The sequence below is a fragment of the Diceros bicornis genome, unplaced genomic scaffold (assembly GCF_020826845.1).
Source record: "Diceros bicornis minor isolate mBicDic1 unplaced genomic scaffold, mDicBic1.mat.cur scaffold_117_ctg1, whole genome shotgun sequence".
In the NCBI taxonomy this organism is placed as follows: Eukaryota; Metazoa; Chordata; class Mammalia; order Perissodactyla; family Rhinocerotidae; genus Diceros; species Diceros bicornis.
The window spans coordinates 1,093,386-1,107,945 of record NW_026691040.1 but is presented as its reverse complement, the minus strand read 5'-3'; the positions used below and the strand labels follow the sequence as shown (position 1 = coordinate 1,107,945).

The 14,560-nt window shown below is 41.1% G+C and overlaps 1 protein-coding gene across 1 annotated transcript in view; it reads right to left on the bottom strand.

The window, feature by feature from the left end:
- The window catches only part of LOC131402495 (centrosomal protein kizuna-like), a 161,559-nt gene that overhangs the window by 14,321 nt on the left and 132,678 nt on the right, over positions 1-14,560 (bottom strand). The window contains exons 5-7 of the mRNA XM_058537222.1: positions 13,103-13,173; positions 4,143-4,308; positions 2,954-3,019 (exon numbers count right to left, since the gene is read on the bottom strand). Coding sequence (XP_058393205.1) covers positions 2,954-3,019; positions 4,143-4,308; positions 13,103-13,173 — 303 coding nt within the window. The remainder of the gene's footprint in view (positions 1-2,953; positions 3,020-4,142; positions 4,309-13,102; positions 13,174-14,560) is intronic.

Here is a 14,560-nt window from a genome sequence, read left to right as displayed (position 1 = left end):
AGGAGATGGTGTTCAGATGCCTTTCCAAGACTCGTCTCAGGATTATGCTTTCTGTGGCACTGTACTCCCAGCCCCCTGCTTCTTTTCCTCTTTGAGTTTGCTTTGTGAGATTCCTTTTAACTAGATGGCATTGGTTTGAAAAACTGGGGACTGTGGGGCCAGTGCAGAAGATCAATACTACTACTAACATTCACATGAATATTATTATTATAAATCGCAGCTTACATGTATTGAGTGTGTAGTACACGCCTGGCACTTGCACACACACGATCTCATGTAAACTTTAAGACCATCTTGCCAGGTGGTATGTCTGCTTTCCCAGTACAGAGGCTCAGGGAGGTGGAGAAATAGAGCAGGGAGTAAAATGCTGACACTGACGGCTGATGCCAAAGCCCAGGCTCAATTGCAACATCCCCTCAACCCTGAGAACAGCCTCTGGAATATTCCTTTTCTTTGGAATATTCTAGAAGGAATGCAGCCCATAAAACAGGAAAGTCTCAATAAAACTATTATAAAGGGGGAGGCAGAGTCTATCTTTTTTTTTTTCTTTGTGAGGAAGCTCAGCCCTGAGCTAACATCCCATGCCAATCCTCCTCTTTTTTTTGCTGAGGAAGATTGGCCCTGAGCTAACATCCATGCCCATCTTCCTCTACTTTATATGGGATGCTGCCACAGCATGGCTTGACAAGCAGTGCGTCGGTACACTCCCGGTATCTGAGCCTGAGAACCCTGGGCTGCCACAGTGGAGCGCGCGTACTTAACCACTTGCGCCACTGGGCTGGCCCCAGACTCTATCTTAAATCAAACTATATACCTGCTTTACTCTACCAAGGCCAAATCTCCAATAATTATGCCAAAGACACAAAAATTTAATAAAGAGATAATGGTCAAGAACTTAGAGATTAAACTATTACAATGTTATATGTTAATTATATCTCAATTTAAAAAACTGGGGAAAAAAGAACTTAGAGAGCAAAGTAGTTTCAATCACAGACATGACAACAGCATTAAAGAGTCAAGGCACATGAGGCCCTCAAACATTAATTTCATGGGAAGTCCAGCGGGTGGGGAGCAAAGAAGAAAGAGAGTATGGTGGCGAGGACAGAATGGAAATGCTCAAAGTAAATGGCTTTGAAAGTTTATTTTTATATCTCCCAAGTTATTTTATATGTCTAAAACTTTGGCATGCAACAGGCACAAAGGATTTTTTTCTTTATTTCTTTTTTTTTTTTTTTTTGGTGAGGAAGATTGGCCCTGAGCTAACATCTGTTGCCAATCTTCCTCTTTTTGTTTGAGGAAGATTGTCTCTGAGCTAACATCTTTCTCAATCTTCCTCTATTTTGTATGTAGGATGCCTCCATAGCATGGCTTGATGAGCAGGGTGTAGGTCCGCGCCCAGGATCTGAACCCATGAACCCCGGGCCGCCAAAGCAGAGCGTGCAAACTTAACCACTACGCCACCGGGCTGGCCCCACAAAGCATTTTTTTAAAACTGCCAACTATTAATTGACTGATGGTAGGTTGTTGGAATTAAAATTTCTTTAAAAATCTTAATGGTAAATAGCCCTTATTATTTCTAGGCACATCACACCTCTTTCTACAAGAAAAAAAGAAAGATTTGAAACTCCAGTACTTAACTATCTCTTCTCTTATAAAGAAAGTCTATGAGAAAATAACGTTTGCACTAATTTTGAGGACAGTCATCTGCTCACAGCAGGGAATGACTGGAAAGAATACTGAAAAGAGAAGCAAGAATGGGCAACGAGATCACTTCCTGGTTTCTCTCCAATAAGTCTTTATAATTTTAACTGAAATAAATTCAGAGGTCATTAGATACTTCTGCATTCAAAGATAAATGCAAGAGAAAAGTCTCCAAATGACTTCTTGATTATCTGCAATTTGGGATCATCTACACTTCTAACAAAAAAATAAAGAGGGAACGCTACCAGAGTTTTCTCAAAATGAAGAATAAAAATGCAATAAACATATCACTGGGAAAATGTTTAAAAGAAAAGAAAACCTCTGTATTTCGGAATGAAATATTATCTGATGCAGAATATATACAATAATTGCTCTATTATAAACTCTTTTTTCAAAACCAGAGTTCATCACAGAAACATGAGTTTAAAAAATTAATCATCAGGCTATGAATTGTATTGTCATAAAAGAAAACTATTCTTTTCCGCTTATAAACAACAAAACGACCACATATGCAGATGCATGCCTCAGTACCGCAGTGCAGTGGTGTGGTTACTTGTATAAATATTTAAAGTCAGACCTTTGAATTTATAATGAAGTAGTGTACCACTTTACAAAATAAGATCCTAGTAAATTTAGACGTATGACAAATAGAACTCTGTTCAGAATACTCATTGCTGCTGTTGATATTCTAAAACTAAAAATGTAATGATATTCAGATTCCAGCTAAACAAGCGTAATACATGTGCAGAAATCTTAATAGGTCTTGATGAAACGTTACTGCTAAAATTTTTAAATTATCACATGGGCTTTGTAACTGAGGCACAAGCAAGCTTCTTGTCTGGCTTTTTTTTTTTTTCCTGCTCTTATTTTAATGAGACACATTCAATTATCACAGGAAAGAAAAGAGTAAAATCAGAAACAGCTGTAGTTGGCCACACAATGACTGGTGTTCCCCACGGAGACTGACGTTGTCACACAGACGCAGGTGCTGAAAGGCTATGTGATGGGGTGCTCACACGTGTAACTGTGTAACATGATCATGAAGAATTCAATAGGCATGCTTATTTTCCACCTCAGTTTCTGCTAATGTAAGCGCACACATCATGCTCTTACAATTAATCGTCCCCTCCAGCACGTAGTAGTTGAATATACTTGCTCTTAGCAGAGTCCACACACCACTAACCTAGAATGTTCTGATTATAAAACAAGGTTGAATCCTGTGTTTGAAACTCTTAGGCAACCATAACTTTACCTGTGATTGGAATCTTTGCTGCCATGCTCTCTTCCTTGCTCTCGTCTCCGCAGCCACTTGAAACGTCTAAAAATCAAACACAAGATAATAAAAGTGTATTTCAAGGTTATATTTACGGAATAGGCCTTTGCTTTTTTTTTTTTCTTAACTGCCATTCCTTTTATTTTCACTGCTTCCCCACCTCCTTTCTTTGCTTAGTTTATTTCTTGTCTGAAATAGTACTGTTCCTAAAAAGAAACCTATTCTAAAACTAAGGTATCTCTATGTTGCTTTCATGCAAAATGATTTAGCCTGACATCTATCAAATTTGACTGGGGCTTAAAACAAGCGAGCCTCAAATCCTGTGCATGTGTATCAGCTTCTGAATATATCCTGAGCAACTCATAGCTCTCTTGGGAATACATTATAGCGGTTTATTGGCATGTCTTAACAATAACGTTAAAATAATCACAATTTTCGGGCCGGCCCCGTGGCTTAGCGGTTAAGTGCGCGCGCTCCGCTGCTGGCGGCCCGGGTTCGGATTCTGGGCGCGCACCGACGTACCGCTTCTCCGGCCATGCTGAGGCCGCGTCCCACATACAGCAACTAGAAGGATGTGCAGCTATGACAGACAACTATCTACTGGGGCTTTGGGGGGAAAAATAAATAAATAAAATCTTTAAGAAAAAATAATAATCACAATTTCTGGATACTAAAAATTGGTTATTAAGTTTTGGGGGGCATAAACTCTGATTCTTAATCATCTGTTTAAACTTATAAAAGGTTCTATTATAATTAAAAAGAATGTTTACCAATTATGAGTAAATTCTATTAAGTGATATCAAAAACTTCACAGTACTCTATGTGAAGTACTTGATGGACTCATTTTCATAGAATCATCTTCATCTTTGTGGGATGATAATAATTATCTACTGCCAAGTGCTTAGTCCTGTTAAGATTTCAATTTATAAAAACTTATTTTATTGGAAATTCAGCAGGACAGCAGATCTACAATTAGGTTTCCTATTCCTGTTAGACTGAATGAAAACATATATTTATTGGAAGGTGGTATAAAACAAATAACATATTATACATATTAAAATTAGAAGTGTTCTTGAGTCTGCTTTTTTATAGGTACACCTTGAGAAAGGGTGTTTGCGTTGACTCTGAATGCGTTTTTGCTGTGGACAGACCCTTTAACAACAGTTACCTTGTTCCCTTGTAAGAACACTGTTGAGCCATAGAGTGGGTTTCGCTTCCTTTATTCCACTACTGTCATTCAGAATAGATGGCAAGCTGCAAGATGATTCATTACTGTGAACGGCCGAACTATCGTCACACTCTTCTGTAGGGGCTTTTTTCAATAACGCTGCTGCCTACAGTGTTTAAAAGAAATAAAAATAAACTCTAGCCACATTCCCGTTGGTCTCAAAGACCCAGCCTTCAGACATAATTTTAGGTTAAGCTTTACTTTGGATTTAATTTGCTTCCTGACATTTAATTGAAATTAAAATGTCTTCAAGATAAAATAACATCTGATTATTTTGCAGCATAATTTAATTCTTTACAACAACTTACACTTGTAATAATACATTTTTTTGTGGCCTGAATCTTATGTCATGCTGAAGTGTTCTGCTTGTGAAGTACGTATGTGAAATGTGACCACTCTTGTGAACCTGGGCTGGTTTATCCAAGATCGACTCTCTCATTGCATGAATGCTGTTGGTTTGGATTGAGAAAGAGATGTGGAAAAATGTGACCTTGCAGTATCCCCATCCTTCCAGAAATGACCCCTGAACTTCCCTCAAATGAGAAGACTGTAGAAAACCTTGGTGGCTGAGAAGGAGACACTAAGCAAAAAGAGAATTGCCCTTATTTTAAAGCATAATTGTCAATCAAGGATAAACACACTCTGCACTTTGCTGCTAAGTCTGCTGGGGAGCTCAGGAAACTTACTAGCCACACTGCCTATCTGTTTTCAAAGGGCACCAAATTGTCTTACCCATATCGCCTCATGTGTCCTGGGCAGGGAGGTGGGCACAGATTTTATCACAGCCAACTTGAGAGGCAGAGAAAAAGTCAAAATTAACAGGACAGGTAAATACCCATGTCTCTTAATTTCTAGGTCAACACTCTTCCCCCAAGAAATAAAACTATACTGGTAACAAGAGTTAAACAACCAATGATGACATTGTCCCGCTGCCAGAGTGTGTTTCTCTCTCATTTCCTACTTGGAAGTGGTGATTTGCCCAGGCTGCTGGGAGAGGAAATCTCGGTGGTGGTGCTGACCTTTCCCTGGTCTCTGGCAACAGTAGTAAATACAAGGAAATGTCCAACTCAACCTGTAGAATGGACACGAGACTCTACAAGTTAATATGAAGAGCAAAACTGGACAAAGCCTCATAGGTCATCTTTAGTTTGAGAGCGAAGGGGTAACAACAGAATTCTCTAGTGAACAAGGGGGAAGATAATCATCTCTTCTCATGAAGATGCCCTGACAGGAAGAATCACAGAGGCAGAATATGGAAGATCTTGCCTTGTAAGTTTGGCTTTGAACATACAAGGCCACTGCCATCGGCCTTGATATCCCTGCAAGGCTCCTGCCCTCTGCCCTCCCCTGGACCAGCTGGCCACCTGGATCCACGGCCTATCCTAGGGGCCGGAGCAGCTGATTTTAGGGGATTTAAGGAATTCTAGTCTCCTCGGCCGAAGGACTTGGTGTCAAGTTAGCCTTGTAGCCAGCACCTGTCTGTGGTCCAGTTCTAGTAACCAGTTCTAGAGGAAGAGGTAGCTCTTCCTCTATTTACATAAAGTAGTCCCTGACTTTTACTCGAGTTGTGATAATTCTCTGTTGGGATGACCTGCATTGTATCCCTGTTTCTGCACACTGGGGTTCAGGTGTAGAGTCCTGCCCTTGAAGCTCAGGCCAGGGCTGGTTCCCATCACTGGCTGCCGTAATGCCTCAATCCCAGCTGCCTACATGGACCACTGTACTGCACCTGCTTCCAGAATCTGTCCAGGAAGACAGGTGTGAAGAATAGTGTCACCTCCTTGACCTGCCATCTCTCAGTTGTCAGTACGCAAGCTGAGCCACTGTGGCCTGTCTCATTTCCAGATCTCCACCTCTCCTGCTCTAGTCTGTCTGCTTCCACAGGGAGATAAGCTCCTATTCTGTGTGCCCAATCATCCTGGATCTATGAAAAGCATTTTAGAATATGAACAAAAAGAACTGACCCAAATTCTGAAGTGAAAGTTATAATTTTCTTTTCCTAAAATAATTCAAACATTCTGAGAGAGCCTCAAATATGTATTTCTTCGTCGTATTACCTTATGCAATAGCTGTAACTAATAATTTCTTGGCATGACTTCGTAATAGCCACTGTTTTAACACATATTTTAAGAATAAAATTGTTAAAGGACTTTCTACACTTTTTACTGTAGAATTTGCAGATAATGGAAACTGTTTTGGATTGTCAATGACTCAGATTACTTGTAACTGGGCCCTCAATGATGACACACAATTTATCTCACTGTTTTGTGCACCCCTTTCATATTAAGACCCTCTTTTGCTTTAGCTGGGTTCCAACTGGGTTTCAAAAGAACACAATAAAATGCTATAATAATCCTGCAAATGTCTTTCTAATAAGTCCTTGTATGCTTGATAAGAATACCACCACTGCTACTAGTTCTACACTCTGCCCTCTTTTTTTTTTTTTTTACCAGGGTGAGGTAAATAAAGTAGTGGGCATACTGCAGGTTTTCACTTATTTCATATATTTTATCCCATTTATCTTCACTACTCAATACTCTTATCTCTAGGATTTCTCTTACTTTTTTGATAGAGATGTTTATAAAAGGACTCATCTTTTAAGATAATCCTAGAGATAATTTCTCAAAGATGAGTCTTTTATTTTATAAGGATTTTGATGGATGGTCAAATTACATGAGAATGGTTGGCTTCACTTTACTGGACCACAGAGCCAACAAAGAGAGCAGCAGATCTGCCCAACGGGTCATTCATAAGGGAACCCACAATATAAATCCCTAATAAGCAGGTAATAATGATAAGCAGGGACAGAAACAAAAGTCAATCTCAGACAAGGAATGGTTAGAGGTTTCTAGTCAAAAACAACTTCTGCAGAGTCAGGAAAAACATCTGTAATACATTCTCAGGATGTACTGTTTGCAGATGCTTTAGCCAGGCATATTTCTAAGGAAGCCTCCAATTTGAAGGAGCTTGCAGTCTGAAACTGACAACCCTAACCCATACCTACAAAGAAACAAAAGCCCAGAGAAGAGGGAACAAGCTGCTTTACACAGCTCATGCTGGGACTGAATGGGCTCTGCAAATTGGAGCTCTCTATCTGAAAAATGCCACCAGACAACAGTTTTACCATGGGCTTCCTGATGGTGCTTATGAATAGACTATGCTTGGGTGTCAACTTATCTGTTAGCTAATAAAGGCTCTCTTTGATTTTATACATTTGGAGCCCAGGAGGGAGACTGGGGACTGTCTCAGTGTTCTCAGCAGTCTGGAGCCTAAGTCAATAGAACAAACTAGTTCCTCACTTTTCTGCCTTTCCAGGAACCAGGAGAAAAGGCTTAGAAATTCAATGCCAAGGCACACACTATTTGTAGAATGACTGATGGTCATATTTCAGATCTTAGAAAGACAAATCGTCCTATGATTTACACTTAGCAGGACACTTAGAATTACCAGCTCAATTCTACCAGAATTTTTCTCAAAGGTCAGTTACGGTTCCTGCTAGGTCTAGAACCCCAAGAGTCATCTAGGCTGCCTCTTAATTTATATCCAGAAACTTAACTGTGATATTCAAATGCATAAATAGACAGATGAAGATAATAATGGAAAAGACTTTGTGTCCAAAATATCATTAAGAAAAATGAAAGGCAAAAATCAAACTGCTCAAAATATTGCAACAAGTTGTACGAATTTACATAAAAACAATTCTTACAAGTCAACAAGAAAAAACATTACCTAATAGAAAAATGAGCAAAGGACACGAACTGGCAAATTATAAAAGAAGAACCACAAAGGGCTCACAAATAGGTAGGGGAAAAGTTTGACCTCAATGGTAATATAAAGGTCAAATGAACAAAAAAATTGGATGTCATTTGCACTTCTCAATTTGGTGCTTAAAAAAAAAAAAGTTGATAGCACCCAGTTTCATAAAGTGCTCAGATTATATATATATATATTTTCCTCCATTCCTTGTGACTTTGATGACCCCTCCAGAGTGAGATCTGGCAGTGCAGAGCAAAAGGCTGAAAGACACACATTCCCTTCGACCTAACAACTCTACATCTAGGAATTCATTCTAAGGAAATAGCATGGATATTTGTACAAACTGAATTGCTCAGATGTTCTTTGAAATTTTTTTACTACAGGAAAAATTAAAAACAACTTAAATGTTGAACAGGAGGCTGGTTAAAGGGACAGTGGAATAGCCACACAGGGGTCTCTGCACAGCTGTTGGGAATGATGTAGAAGAAGATGTGATGGTATGAAAGGAAGTTCACTTGTGACAAGTGGGAAAAAAAGAAGCTATGGACACAAACAGTACAACCCATGTTTGCCAATATATTAAATATTAAAAACCATACACCACAACGTCAACGGGCAATTTTATTTTCTCCTTTTTGTTTACCTTAATATTCCAAGTTTGGTTTTCTTTTTTTTCCTGCTAGTTTTTTAAGACAAACACATGCTAGCTCCAAAGGAATCTGATTTCTGCGACGGATGGTACAAATACAAACAGAAGCGAATGTGAAAGCATTTAATAAAATTACATTTCCTTCTGTATGTAAATCAGTGCTGTTAACGCAGATACAGAAAAGCAAGAGAATTAAAAACCACGGATGTAGACAGTAGATGACAATCTCCCCTAATACACAGATTTAACTGACTTTTTCCTCAAGAACCTTCCTCTTGCACACCAGAAGTAATTTTTCAATGTTTAAAGAGAAATGCAAGCATCATTACCTAAGGTATGTCTAAGTTATACGAAGGGGATTTTATCTGTGCAGCAATTAAAAGAAAGGGGAAAGTATTCATATGAGCCAGCAAATGAGTATTCAAGAGAGAAGATCAAGAGAACAGTCGATCCTTAGGGAGAGATGAAGGGATTTCTGTGACTAGTCATGTGTCTTTCTGGTATGTGTGGTGGGGGCACTCTATGAGTGCCACCAGTAAGCCACTCTGCTTTCCCTGGAGAAGTTCTCCTGGGTGGAAACAGAGATCAGTTAGGAGAGAAGGAGTATTAAGGCACTTTGTGTTTTAATGAAGCACCCAACTCATTTTTTTTCCCACATCAAGGAATTATAAATTTTTCTGATTTAAAAGCCTGCAGCTCAATTATGTAATTGCCTAATAGGGTATGCGGGTGCTGTGGATCTTATCTGGTCTCAAGGGGACATAATCCGAGTTTCAGCGGCTTTAATGATATATTTACTCAAGAGACAGGATTGACTCTAGCTGACAGCAAGGGGACCCACAGGTAAACATCATTTACATGTGACTGTTTAATTAGCCATTTACCCAAGAGATCAAAGTAAATATTTCTGAGCTTCATTAGACTCTTAGCCAAGTAATTTTTAGTAGAACTTTCTTAAATTTTGAAAATCTCTTATTTTTAAGATTTTTATCTACAGAGAAATATGTAACTCATGCTATTTACTAAAGGTGTATATTGTTTCAATACAGGGAAACAACCAAAGATACTTGATTTTGCTAATAGTAAAAGCATGACATGTAAATCAAAACAGTCCTAGAACTCACAAAAGCATTTTGTTCTAAAGTTCGCAAGGCTTGCCCTGCCCACGTCATTTTGGTAACATTGTTCTTTACGGCTGTGCATTTCTTCAGTCACAACCTAACCGTTTCAGAAACTGCCTGCTTACTTCGATTTTTAAGGACAGATTTTGTGATTAATTTATTGGTAATTTTTATGATTGTCACTAAGATGAGATCAGGATGATTTAAAAGGGAACAAAAAACCTACGAGGGGAGGCAGAATAGCACTTGATTCATAAGTTATTAATTGGGCAGCCCCTTCTCATTAATAATGGAGATATTGGGCCGGCCCTGTGGCTTGGCGGTTGGGTGCGCGTGCTCCGCTGCTGGCGGCCCGGGTTCGGATCCTGGGCGCGCACCGACGCACCGCTTCTCTGGCCATGCTGAGGCCGCGTCCCACATACAGCAACTGGAAGGATGTGCAACTATGACACAACTATCTACTGGGGCTTTGGGGGAAAAAATAAATAAATAAAATTAAAAAAAAAAAAAAAAAACCAAGCAACACTGAGAGATCCTTTAAAAAAAAAAATAATGGAGTTATTATTTGAAAAATTATGAGTGGATTGGTTGTCTGGAAGTGGGAATACGTTTTCTAATATAAACGACACCTTTTAAAAAAAAGATGACTAGATAGGAAAGGGCAGTAGACCACTACTTACTTCACCCTTGACACGGCTGAGATGTGACCTACTTGAGTGAACAAGAATGGAGTACAATGTTGTTACAAAATGGTACTAGATAAAATGGACAACAAAACCGGAAAACAAATCCTTCTTAGGATCTACATTTATTGGGCCAGCCCAGTGGCATAGTGGTTAAGTTCCCCTGCTCCGCTTCAGCGGCCCAGGGTTTACAAGTTGGGATCCCAGGCGTGGACATATGCATGGCAGGTGCATCAAGCCATACTGTGGCAGGCATCCCACATATAAAGTAGAGGAAGATGGGTATGGATGTTAGCCCAGGGCCAATCTTCCTCAGTAAAAAGAGGAGGATTGGCAACAGATGTTAGCTCAGGGCTAATCTTCCTGACCTAAAAAAAAAAAAGAAAGAAAAAAAAAAAAGATCTACATTTATCAATAGGTGTGGAACGGATCTAAAAAACACAGGTTTTTCCTCAAGAACATGGTTCTTTCTCAAAAAACAGTCACACAACTGGTATCATACCTCAAACAAAACAAAACTATAGGTTATTTATTGAGTCACAGGAAGTGCAGTGAAATGAAAATATGTGTGGGAAGGATAGCACAAGATTACCTCTGAAAAGGGGCATGGGCTTGAGGAGAAGCGCACAGGGGCTGTATCTCCGTAATAATTTATTTCAGGAGAAAGAAATTGGGGAGGAAGGAGGTTAGAGGAGGGAGAGGAGGAGAAGGAGAAAAGGAGGGGAGAAGAAGAGGAGAGAAAGAGCAGAAGAAGGGAGGGAAGGTGCGTGAAAGGGGGAGAGAGAGAAGCCAAGAGGGAGGGGGAAAAGGAGGAGGGGTAGGAAGATGAGGAGAAGGAAGATGAGGAGCAGGTCTGAAATAAATAGGGTGCAATGGTAACAACACATGTGAGTCTGGGCTGGGAGGCGTGGGATTCCTGGGTTCATTTTATCACTCTCTGTTTGTATGTTTGAAATGCTTAAAAAAGCACTTCTACTCTCTTTTAATCAAAGGGGCAAAGAACGGGGGGCTTGAGAAGGACTGAAGGTGCTCTGAGAGGCTTGAGGGGTGATGGCCGAGGCTCTGGACCGCACAGCGACACAGGTGTGTGACTTCAGTGCAGAGCTGGCAAGCCGCGCCTCCGGGAGGGGCACATGCAGAATCCTCGAACTTTGCGCACGATAAAAATAAAAAGCATCAAAGCCAGAAAACCCTATATTACATGTAAGGATGAGAAAACATACATGAAACTAGACACGTGCACAAGACATTAAATTCAGGAAAGGAAAGGCCACCTCTCTGAGTATATGGCTTCTCCAGGGAATGACGAGACCACGACGGGAACGCTCTAAATCTGGCTCCTGGGCTGGAGCCCCTCCTGCCTTCCTTGGGAGTCTGCTCCGTCGGTTCCCTGGTCTCTTCAGCAGCTCACGCTCCCCTCTGCGCCAGCTCCTGAGTCAGGCCCCTCCTGCCTTCCTTGGGAGTCTGCTCCATGGGTTCCCTGGTCTCTTCAGCAGCTCACGCTCCCCTCTGCGCCAGCTCCTGAGTCAGGCCCCTCCTGCCTTCCTTGGGAGTCTGCTCCATGGGTTCCCCGGTCTCTTCAGCAGCTCACGCTCCCTCTGCGCCAGCTCCTGAGTCAGGCCCCTCCTGCCTTCCTTGGGAGTCTGCTCCATGGGTTCCCTGGTCTCTTCAGCAGCTCACGCTCCCCTCTGCGCCAGCTCCTGAGTCAGGCCCCTCCTGCCTTCCTTGGGAGTCTGCTCCATGGGTTCCCTGGTCTCTTCAGCAGCTCACGCTCCCCTCTGCGCCAGCTCCTGAGTCAGGCCCCTCCTGCCTTCCTTGGGAGTCTGCTCCATGGGTTCCCTGGTCTCTTCAGCAGCTCACGCTCCCTCTGCGCCAGCTCCTGAGTCAGGCCCCTCCTGCCTTCCTTGGGAGTCTGCTCCATGGGTTCCCTGGTCTCTTCAGCAGCTCACGCTCCCCTCTGCGCCAGCTCCTGAGTCAGGCCCCTCCTGCCTTCCTTGGGAGTCTGCTCCGTGGGTTCCCTGGTCTCTTCAGCAGCTCACGCTCCCCTCTGCGCCAGCTCCTGAGTCAGGCCCCTCGCTGTCTTGTCTGGCCCACAGCAGGGCCCGCTCCTCCCCGCCTCAGTCCCACTCCAAGCAGACAGCACTCCCCAAGGCGCAGCAGAGACCTCATGACAGCCCCGCTCGCAAAGCTCTACCGGCTTTTCAGAATCTACTCAATAAACACCAACTCCTTGGCCTAGGCTGGACCCGGCACAGCAAGGCTCCACTCCCTCGGACCTTCTCGCCCCCAGCCCACACGTCAGCCACGGAAGACGGCTCTGTTTCCCGGGTCTGGATGGAGTGGAGAAAGAAAACCAGGATGCCACAAGAGGCTTCTAAGTTCCTTGGAAAATGCTGGGGTAGATATGCTTAATTAGGTTAGCTCCAAAACCTGAATCAACGTTATGTAAGGAGTTGAGATTCCTACATAAAACACTATGCAAAAGGCCTGAGAGCAGAAAGTTAAAACCAACCATAAAACCTCACTATTATTTAATCTTTTTTCAAATATGTTAACCATTGTTAAAAACATGACTATTTCCTTAAATGAATAATTTGTACATCTTGAAACTTATTAAAAAAAATAAAAATTACTAACCCCTGTCCTTTGGTCCACGTTTGTGACTAGGAAAACTTCAGACTTCTTAGCTACCTCTTCTGTGATAGAATTATCACGTTCTTTCAAGGTGGCCATGTGCTGACCCAACTGTGCCCTCAACAAGCCTGAGGCTGACGCTTGTTCAGATCTGTAACACAGAAATAGGAGACACATTAGAAATTTGTAGTATTGGGTTACTTATGAGATTCCCATATTTTCAAAGGCCCCTTAATCAAGTTGGTAAAAGATAGTTCATCCAGAAAAGTCTAGAACCTAATATATTCTGGACTAAGGGAATTTCCAGAGTCTTGGTATTTCTTTTTTAATTTTATTTTGGTTATGATTTCATTGCTAGATGAGCATTCTCAACTTTGGCTGCATACTGGAACTACCTGGGGAGGTTTGCAAAATCCAGGTGCCTAATGCCACCCCTACAGAGTCTAGTAAAATTGGCCTGAGGTGTGGTCCAGCCATTGGGATTTTTTAAGGCTCACAGAGCGATTCTAATGCGCGGCCATGGTTTCAAATCACTGCACAGATAGTCAGCCTCCTCTTAAGTGTAGTTAAGAGAAACAGATCACATTTCCATCTCAACAACAGTTGATTCCTGTTATATACTTACTATGAAATTTTTTAAAAATTAAGATATTATTAGGAAAGAGTTAAAAGGAAGCCTATATTGCTGCCTAGACTACGGTATTTAGATACTAAAAGGAACCAGGTTCCCTTAGGGAAATGCCCTGTTCTAGTTCTGGGGCAGGAAATGTACAAGATGAGCCTGGAAAACTTTGTCATACCAGAAAGCATGGAAGCTATCAAAGACTACTGAGTCATGTCAAAAGGCCTCAGAGGCCATCTTGAAAGGGTTCCTGCTGGCCAAAGATGGGACAATTTGAGCACCAAAAAGAACAATGAGTGCAATGGACTTAAACACAGCAAATATATAAAAATGTACAAGTTCATTTAAAAAATAAATAATAAAAAGTTTTAAAAATAATAAAAAATCTTTGGATTCAGCCTCAAAAAGGAAGGAAATCCCGTCACATTCTACAACATGGATGAATCTTAAGGACACTATGCTAAGTAAAATGAGCTAGTCACAAAAAGACAAATACTTTATGATTCCACTTACATAAGACACCTAGAGTAGTCAAATTCATAGAAACAGAAAGCAGAATGGTGATTGCTAGGTGCTGGGAGAGGGAGAAATGGAGAGCTATTTAATGGATACAGAGTTTCAGTTTTGTAACATGAAAAAGTTCTAGAGATCTGTTGCAGAACAATGTGAATGTACTTAACACTACTGAGCTGTACACTCAAAAATGGTTAAGATGGTAAATTTTATGTCATGTGTGTTTCACCAAAATTAAAAATATAAACAAATAAACAAACCTTTGGAGGCTGCTAGGGTAACAACTTGATATTCTGAAAATTGGTAAGTAAAGGGATAGAATCAAGCATTTATCCTGCCTTTGTGGTCAAAAAATGCATTTCACAATTAACAAGTAGTTG